The sequence below is a fragment of the Salmo salar genome, chromosome ssa06, assembly GCF_905237065.1.
Source record: "Salmo salar chromosome ssa06, Ssal_v3.1, whole genome shotgun sequence".
Taxonomy (NCBI): domain Eukaryota; kingdom Metazoa; phylum Chordata; class Actinopteri; order Salmoniformes; family Salmonidae; genus Salmo; species Salmo salar.
In genome coordinates, this window is record NC_059447.1 from 62,556,756 (window position 1) to 62,566,864 (window position 10,109).

Genomic DNA, 10,109 nt, shown 5'->3' on the forward strand with positions numbered 1-10,109 from the left:
TAGTTGATATAGCTCTGTGTGTGTGTGTGTGTGTGTGTGTGTGTGTGATTATATAAAGCCCTGGCAGATGATGAAAGACCACAGTACCTGGCAGAGCAACAGAGGGTGAAAAGGTGAGTGCCCCAGACAGATACAGGGATGAATGGAAGGAGGGATGAGAGGGAGGGAGGGATGGATTCAAGAGGGGAGAGAAGGGGGCTACACATTACATTTTAGTCATTTAGCAGACGCTCTTATGCAGAGCGACTTACAGTAGTGAATACATTTCATACATTTTTTCTCCGTACTGGTCCCCCGTGGGAATCGAACCCACAACCCTGGCGTTGCAAACACCATGCTCTACCAACTGAGCCACACGGGTTCTTGCACATGACCTCCGGAGGTGAATATGGCCCATTGGGAAGGTCCTTCTCTCTCTCCTTACCCTCCCAGTAGTACAGATACAGCTCCCTATGAGAGATCTGGCAGACTTGTTTTATTTCCCACGTGTGCTGTATGGAGGTGACTGTGTCCTCAATATCACATATACACACACACACACACACACACACACACACACACACACACACACACACACACACACTGTCCATGTAGCAGTGTCCTACTGGGGATAAACCTCCAGCTGGGTGTGCAGCTGCCCTAGCTTTCAAGACACCACAATACACACACAGTACACACCAGCAAATACAAGCATAGGCATAGAAAAATCCCCTGCAAACTGCTGTGAACAGATCAATGGAGATGTATTGATTATGGAAATGAAATAGGGAGCTTAGGAAGGCACACATAAATGATCTGTACGTCTCCATAGGAAGTATTTTTGGAATATGAGAGAGGAACAGAGAAGAAACAGATGTAAGGCCTCGGCGAGGGCCCTAGGACTACGGATTTTGCTGTCAGGAGTGACCTAATTTGGTTTCACTTGAATGAGAGCACAATCTAGACACACAGCCAGCTACTGCAGAGAGAGCCTCTGTTTAAAATAGCTCATCTGTGATGTTCCCCACCAAATCTTCTCATGGCTCAATCACTCCTTTCACAACATCAAAATGAAATGCTAGTGAAGCATACATCATTATTTGTGCACATGTTCCTCCCTGAATTTGACTGACAAACAGAATCCATTACGATATTGTAAAAATAGGTCACATTGGCCCTACATAGATTTTTCTGTTACTAACCTTTCTAAAACCAACAGTTACCTGCTGGTTCGAGCCCCTGTCATTATCAATTTGCTGACTAGTTGACATTTCCAGGGCCTTCCCTTGAGGTGGCCGATTTACTGCCTGCTAATTAAGCACAGGACAAATCTATTTTAACGACAGCCCCTTTCCCCTCCCCAATTAATCACCATGGCAGCTTCGCTCCCCCAAAGCCAGTCCCTGGCCACCGCTAAATTATTACGCCATTAAAACTTTATGAATATTTTATCTCATTACATCTCCTATTGGTTAAGCCCCTGGGAACCAACATGAGTTTGTTGTCTGATTGGTTGTTGTCACATCTGTTTTGGGTGATGTCGCTGGAGAGTTGAATGGAGTGTGATATATTTATAGAAAGCAAGCCAGCACCAGCTTCCCAGGCTGCACTGCAGCAACATGTTTATTTCACATGGGTGTGCTTGGAATATGTGTAGGGATACAGACAGTGGTGGAAAAAGTGCCCAATTGTCATACTTGAGTAAAAGTATAGATAGCTTAATAGAAAGGTACTCAAGTAAAAGTGAAAGTCACCCAGTGAAATACTACGTCAGTAAAATTCTAAAAGTATTTGGTTTTAAATATACGTATCAAAAGTAAATGTAATTGCTAAAATAAGTATTGAAAGGAAAAGTGTAAATAATTTCAAATTCCTTATATTAAGCAAACCAGACGGCACCATTTTTTATTTACGGAGAGCCAGGGGTACACTTCAACACTCAGACATAAATTACAAGTGAAGCGTTTGTGTTTAGTGAGTCCACTAGATCAGAGGCAGTAGGGATGACCAGGGATGTTCTCTTGATAAGTGAGTGAATTGGACCATTTTCCTGTCCTGCTAAGCATTCACAATGTAACGAGTACTTTTGGGTGTAAGGGAAAATGTATGGAGTAAAAAGTACTTTTCTTTAGGAATGTAGTGTAGTAAAAGTTGTCAAAAATCTAAATAATAAAGTAAAGTACAGATACCCCAAAAAACTACTTAGGTAGTACTTTAAAGTATTATTACTTAAGTACTTTACACCACTGGATGCAGATGAGTCTATAGTGAAATGTGACACTGAAGTAATGTGTAGTAGAGCAAGAAATGAACAGGTCGCTGATGCATAGCAGCGCAGCAGAAGCAATTATCATGATATCCAATATGCTCTCCCTCTAATTCAAGCGTTTGCCTGTCCCTGTCTTGCGTCGGCGTTTTGATGGCGAGTTTGGTATTCCACTTCTGTAAGTGCTGAGGACGACAAGCCAAACTGGACATGATGGATGCTTGTTTACACTACGAGGAATATCTCGGCATATTAAAGTCATCAATCTCAAGTTAGAGGCAGCACAACACTGCGGAGAGGCAGATGGCTTTGAACACTGATAAGAACTCTTCTAAAGAGCGCTCGTTATTTGTTGACACGTTAAAGTGGAAATTCGGGAAAAACATGTACTGCCACTTTTTGATCATAGTAATACACAAGCACTAATAGGCTTTCTGATTGTGAGATTAAACGTAGGAGAGTTAAAAGCGAATGCTTTGCTATTGAGCTGTAGGTAAGGGAAGCTTTCAAAACATGCTCCCTCAGTGACTGCATGTATTCATGCTCATGTCCCCACGCTGATCCATGGCACGTTTATTATCACGTTACACAAACAAACAGATCAATAACTTAACTTTCTCTCAAGTAAACTTTGTTTCCATACTGATACCCGTTTCACACTGTGCTGTGAGGAAACTGTGAGACGTCTGAGCCCTAATGGCCCCCTCCTCTCCCCAGGCTGGAGGGCACGGAGGATAAGTTCCGGAACAGGGAGAGCCGGCCTGAGGATCTGCAGGTGATCGCTGAGCTAAAGGACATGGTGACTGAGAGGGAGTCCCTCGTCAAGAAGCTGGTGGTAAGTGTATGTACACAGTACAAGATGGCCTACAGGATGCCCTTTTGTGGTTTTACCCAACAATCCTAGACATGGAGCCTGCATGCCTGTCTACCTCCAAACAATAGTAGACCAGATTATGGAGTGCTGTAGCCTTGCATGACTTAATTAGAGTTCTCATACAGCAGCAGTAGACTCCGAGAGCTATGTTACAGCCCTTGAGTCCCAGCAATGCATTCAGACAGGTTATTCAGCATACTGTATCGGTGACAAAGTGTCTGTGGCACTAGAGTGGATAGAAACCCTCTGACTTTAGCCAGTTCTATCATCCTGTACTGCTGAGCCCATTGTAGACCGAGTATCTGAGGTGTGTCGTAAACAATCAGTGAGATGCTCCATCACGAACCCAGAGCACCGCGACCTAACTGGCATCTCTCTGTGGACGTGCAGGACGACAAAAAGTTCTACCAGCTGGAGTTGGTGAACAGAGAGACCAACTTCAACAAAGTGTTCAACACCAGTCCCAACGTGGGAGTAATAAATCCCCTCATCAAGGTGAGCTGACCGCTGCACACTTACATGCCATACAGACAGACACAAGGCTAACAAACCTCTGGGCTAACACTGACCATCAGTTGATTAGAGCCATATAGCTAATCTGAGCTAATCTTTGACACTTTGTGAAGCCCGAAAGCTACCGGTGGCAATTTGAAACCATTAGGGGAACCATCCTGATCATTACAAGCCTAAACCAGTTGCCTGTGCGTCATTGTAGAGAATGATTGAAGTGGAGATTTTCCACGTATATTTATCCTTGATTTCCATTGGAACCATTCCATCCCTTAGTGGAGAGAAGTTGTGTCCCATTCCAATGTAAACACAGCAATCCCCCGTCTCCCAGTTGAATGGATCACTCTGCATGGTCAATATGTAACTGTTGATTCCATTTCAAGTTCTATAACTTCCGATATTATGTGTGTTTGTACATTTTGTGTGTGTGTGTGTGTGTGTGTGTGTGTGTGTGTGTGTGTTAGTCAGTGTGTATGTGTGTTATCTCCCTGTTCAGACATCCAGTTCTCCTTTGCTTTCCAAGCCATTCTTTGTTAGTGTGAACTTTCTGTAGCCTCTTCCTTTGATGCATCCCTTTTTTGCCCATCTTAGTTTACATACAGCTGAGAGCGACTGTTGCTTCACTAGCTGAGTGGTGCGAGCATTGACCATCAGAAAGCATCCATCCACATAAATCCTCTAAGAGAATGAGAAATATATAAATATATATATATATATACAGCAGTCTTTTTTTCCATTGGACTAGCTTTCCCTATTTTTCCCATTTGTTTGTGTTTTTGTCCTACTGTGTAGCAACAGAGAAAGAATGACAAATCAGCAAACCGATTCAGCAGCTCTCCAAACCTCAGGGCTCTGGAGGCGACAGGAACAGGGACGGGGAGCGGGCAGCCCCAGCCCAACCGCCTAGAGCCTATCCCCAACTCCCCCATTCACCACCTTGAGCTCAACACTAGCAAACCTCTGCCCCCACCGACCCCTCCGACAGAGCCCAAGAAATTCATGAGGTGAGCGCCGCCCCTCCCTCGCCGCTGACGCCTCCGTCCGCACCATGGGCAGGCCCAGGGGTCAAGCACACTGACACACAGACAGACAGACAGAGGCTTGCCCTGACCTTCGGCCCATACAGCTGCAGATAGGCAGCTTTCATACAAACCTCTCCACAGTCAGCTGCCATATCCCTTTATGTTGGGCTTCGGTCTTTAAAAGAAACTTCTCAATGTGACCCTCACTGGCGAATGTTGATGTTCTTCCCCCCCCTCTCTGTCAGACCTCGCTCTGATAAACAAAAGAGCGTTAAATTAGGAATGACAAAAAAACATTTACGCACTCCAGTCTGGAACTTTAATTACCTTGAATAATAGATTAAGTTGCGTGCTGCCTGTTGCCAACAGGCTGAGGGTTCATCCCAGGATTCCCTCTTGATTGCTATTCTATTTGAAGGACATGATGGTTTTTGTCTTTGCCTGCAGTTTTTGCGAGGCTTTGATTGCATCCCCCGAGAATTAGCTTTCGGAGAGAGGCAGAGCTCCCACAATCCCCCCCCCCCCCGCCCAAACGCTTCTATGTCAATTCATCTTTACTTTATACCGCGAAGTCAGTGACTTCACAAGAGGGTTTCTTTTCAAACACACAGCAAAAGACATTCCAGCTGAACTTACACACACTGCTGGAGATGTATCAACACTTTACTATACTATTATAAAGTATAGTAAATACAGAAGCTTTGAAAATGGCATTGGAATGCAAAAGGAGCATGTGCACCACCACCCACCTTCACTCTTAACATGCTAACTGAAGTGTGCACGCTAGGAGTTGTGTCTCTCTGTGTCTCTGCATTGTGTTAATTGTTCAGTTTGTTCTGGAAGTTATAGGCCTTACAACTCATTGGTGACGTTGTTATTGTTCTGTTAAACCCCCTCATCCTCATCGGCCTCCAGGCTTGCTGCACTTTGTTGTCCACCTTGACGTGAAACTGTTTTCTATTTTACATGAGGAAAATATTGCTGGTGATATTTTCTTGCCATGTACAGTTCTGTGTGCGGGGATGTGTGAAGGTCTAACGGCTGGAAGCCTCCAATAACAGCAACACTCTCCCGCTCATCAATGAATGCCTCTCTCTCTCGTGCCTTGGCATTGCTTTGCTCGTTGTTGTGCTTCCAGCTAGAATTCTGTTCATGTGAATGAAGCGCACGTGTTAATGTGGTACTCTCTTGTGCACGCGTTGTACTAGCTTATGATGCCTGCACTCGTCCGGCGCTTAGGTTTCTGACTATTGCTGCACTTGTCATCTATCTGTACCCGTGTGCACTGTGCCTCTGAGCTTTGGCCGTTTCTGTTGCCTTTGCTGCATGCTGCTATGTAATGAAGTTGCCGATGAGTCGGCGTGGCGGATTTGTGCGGGGCTGCCTTCCATTGTCATGGGACTCTCCCATCACCGCATCGCACACACGGCCTGTCTGTCTCAGCCCCTGGCAAGGTGACCCTGTTTACACTTAGCAACAGATGCACCCCCACATGCCACATACCTGCTGAAGCACATACCACACGTATTAACCAAACTGCAGGGGGCAAATGATGACACAACGGTGCCATGAATTACATATTTGCTTTCAGATGATTCAAAGGCTGCTTCTATCTCGTTGCGTGCAGTGCTCCTGAAGTGCTGCCCTATTTCGATTCACGAGGTCTATGCCAGAATACACATGCTTCAGTTCTCGGAAAAGATACCTGGATCAATAGAACTTCTTAATTCAGCTCACCAGCAAATGTGTAGCACAATACATGTACATACATACTTGAGTTTTCCAGATGAAAAACACTAGCATGCGTGCTTATGCCATTTCTCTGCTTCTAGCTTTTGATGTTGTTGAAGTCAGCCCTGTCCGTCTCAGCCCAGGTGTTCTCTGGATCTGAAATTGGTGATGAACATTCAATTGAGCATTCAATTGGGTTTTCTGCAATGGAGGCTACTGAGACTGAGGAGAAAATGATCACAGAGGAGATATTTTAGCATAGTTCTCAGAGACAAACAGTTCAAGCTCCACACAGGATGAAGAAGCCACCTGTCTTTAATTTAAAAACTTCAGACATGTTCAGCTCAGTTAGGGCAATACAGCTGGTGCAGTGCAGAATGAGGGCAGACTGTGTTTATTCATTTGTATCTAGTCATGAAAATAATAATAAAACCTTTAAGTTCAGAGGATGTTATTTCACATAACAACTGTGGAAATAACCATAGTCGGAAATTAAAACTTAAAATATCTGAAGTTACACAGTTCTTTATCAGATTCCCAGACTGCAATTTCCTTGCCTTTGTGTTTGTCAAATATCAACTGCAATATAAAGTTGAGTCATTAATCACTGAGATATTTTCATCTTGAACTCGTTGTACATTCTAGTTGTGGAGAGGAGAGCGCTTCACGTTATTACGGTTTGTTCTGTACTGACATTTGGATGAGACTTCTCCTCCCACTCATCCTCTCCTCCTTTTTGTCTCTCCAGACAGTCGGATGTCAAGCCCTTCATAGATAGGAGGCATCTGGTGCCCATCAACGGGCTACGACCCCTGAACAACTGAGGCTGAGGGAGGGCCCTAGACAGACAGGCAGACAGACAGGCAGGCAGACAGACAGGCAGGCAGACAGACAGACAGGCAGACAGGCAGACAGGCAGGCAGGCAGACAGACAGACAGACAGACAGGCAGACAGGCAGGCAGGCAGGCAGACAGAGATATATCTAGCTCTATAGGCAAAGAGCAAAGGTTATTTTATGTGGAATAAAGCTGCAATGTTCGAGTACAGTGATGTTTGTTGGCGTTTATTGTGAATTTGTCAATGCCAAGGCTATGGTCAAGCCAGCAACCCAGTGAAATGCATTAGGTTGAATATGCTATATCTTAGGTAGACTTAGAACAAACAACAATAGGCAAGGTTATGGTCTTTCAATACATTTTCCCTCTCCGATTTTTTTCCCTTGGGGTTACAATTGCGTTGGCTTTTCAGAAACTACAGAGAAGTAGTATGAAAGTAGTATATAGAATTTTTAATAGATGCATTCACATATTTGTATAACCAAGACAGCGTCCTCCCCCAAGGACCTGAGTCAGATTAACAACCGCATGGTTTGTAATTTAATCTCACACAACCTCATGGCTGGATGATCATGTAAAACAGTAAAGTTAGTGTTAGTAGAGCCGCAGGCTCTCAGAAAGGAGCACACTTAACACGGTTAAAGGCTGATTAGCGCAACGGAAATGTTATTGTTTTCTAGGAAACATTCACACTTAAGAGCAGATCATCAAATCTATACTGCCGCAACAACATCCCATTATCCTCTGAACTGGATGAATGACTATACGGACGACACTAAGGAACATTCACAAACACATCACATAGGCATGAAACCCAGAGACTTAAATCAGATAAAATGACTCTCAACTCCAAGGTGTAATAAGGATTCCTTAGTCAATAATGTCCCGTATTGTGTAACTGTGCTGCTGTTGTGGTGTGTCCCCCCCTGTGTAGCCCTCCTGAGACGGAAGAGTCACCCGTAGGATCCCCCGACCCCCAGCGCCAGGAGTGGCTCGCCCAGTACTTCACCTTCTGACTTTTGCAACTCGAGAGCATGTCAACCCTAGGAAACGAAAAATACAACAACAACAAACAAAAAAAAAAAAATCGACATTATTTAATGATATTTCATTCTGTTGATTACTTCACCGTGAACGGGTTCCTTGTTTGTACAGTGCCGATGAGTATGTTTGACGTTTTCTTTTCTGCAGTTTCTAAAGAGTGATGCATATGCTGCTACAGTAAATTGTCCTCTCTCTGTACCTTATTTTAGAATGGCACCATAATGATAGTTTGTTACAGCCGCATAAGACATTTTGGTAGAACGAAACTGTTTGTATGGTTGTCTCAACACAGATATAATGATGTCTCACCAATTTTAAAAATAAATTGCATATTTTATATTTATATTATACTATGTATGCTTAACTAATAAATAATTCTTGTGACATTTAATCATGATATGTGTGCTGTCTTTTTTGGGGGGGGCCTTTCAATTTATGGAGGATTTGTACCATAAAGTACTGTGCCATAGAATCCCAACTTCTGCAGAAAATATTTAATTATAGGGTGTTTGAATGAACTCCATTATGTTTTGAAATTGTGTTTTACACTGTTTTAGGTCAAAGTATGTACAGGTATTACTGTGTCTGTGTTCAGGTCTGGTTAAGGTGAATTTCTCTGGTCCTGTTGTGGCATGTGATAGCCTTGCGGCTGCACATTTATTTTGGATAGACATAGACGCTAACAAATCAGAAAATATAAGGGGTTCCTTCCATAAAAGCAATTTCAGATTATTTTGACCCACATAAAAAAAGCACATGTTTTCTTTTGAATTATTGTGGATTTAAATGCAGCATTTTAAGACCGTTCCATGATGCTTCTTTCGTGTTATAGTTTTGAACACCCCTGTGGGAGTACTGAATGTGTGAATCCAGGGGGGAGTTCCAAAGTTCTTAAAGGTCATGGCTAGAAGGGATCCAGCTTTTGTCAAGTTAATGTTAGATTTGACTTTTCATAGCAGGTTAAAAGACCGTACGCAGCAGGTTAGGATAATTAATGCAGCTTGTTTGGAGAATTAGGTTAAGGTTAGGAAAACAGTTCGGGTTAGCTTAAATATATACTGCTCAAAAAAATAAAGGGAACACTTAAACAACACAATGTAACTCCAAGTCAATCACACTTCTGTGAAATCAAACTGTCCACTTAGGAAGCAACACTGATTGACAATAAATTTCACATGCTGTTGTGCAAATGGAATAGACAACAGGTGGAAATGATAGGCAATTAGCAAGACACCCCCAATAAAGGAGTGGTTCTGCAAGTGGTAACCACAGACCACTTCTCAGTTCCTATGCTTCCTGGCTGATGTTTTGGTCACTTTTGAATGCTGGCGGTGCTTTCACTCTAGTGGTAGCATGAGACGGAGTCTACAACCCAGGGTGGTATGAGGGCCCGACGTCCACAGGTGGGGGTTGTGCTTACAGCCCAACACCGTGCAGGACGTTTGGCATTTGCCAGAGAACACCAAGATTGGCAAATTCGCCACTGGCGCCCTGTGCTCTTCACAGATGAAAGCAGGTTCACACTGAGCACATGTGACAGACGTGACAGAGTCTGGAGACGCCGTGGAGAACGTTCTGCTGCCTGCAACATCCTCCAGCATGACCGGTTTGGCGGTGGGTCAGTCATGGTGTGGGGTGGCATTTCTTTGCGGGCCGCACAGCCCTCCATGTGCTCGCCAGAGGTAGCCTGACTGCCATTAGGTACCGAGATGAGATCCTCAGACCCCTTGTGAGACCATATGCTGGTGCGGTTGGCCCTGGGTTCCTCCTAATGCAAGACAATGCTAGACCTCATGTGGCTGGAGTGTGTCAGCAGTTCCTGCAAGAGGAAGGCATTGATGCTATG

The 10,109-nt window shown here is 44.0% G+C and overlaps 1 protein-coding gene across 5 annotated transcripts in view; it reads left to right on the forward strand.

The window, feature by feature from the left end:
- The window catches only part of LOC106607780 (protein FAM184A), a 154,885-nt gene extending 146,225 nt beyond the window's left edge, over positions 1-8,660 (forward strand). For 2 of the 5 annotated variants that reach the window (XM_014205128.2, XM_014205127.2), the window contains exons 16-19: positions 2,963-3,086; positions 3,510-3,614; positions 4,422-4,633; positions 8,154-8,660. In XM_014205128.2, coding sequence (XP_014060603.1) covers positions 2,963-3,086; positions 3,510-3,614; positions 4,422-4,633; positions 8,154-8,235 — 523 coding nt within the window. In that variant the 3' untranslated portion in view covers positions 8,236-8,660. The remainder of the gene's footprint in view (positions 1-2,962; positions 3,087-3,509; positions 3,615-4,421; positions 4,634-8,153) is intronic. The other 3 variants (XM_014205129.2, XM_014205130.2, XM_014205131.2) reach the window with 3 other exon arrangements.
- Positions 8,661-10,109: the final 1,449 nt, after the last annotated feature.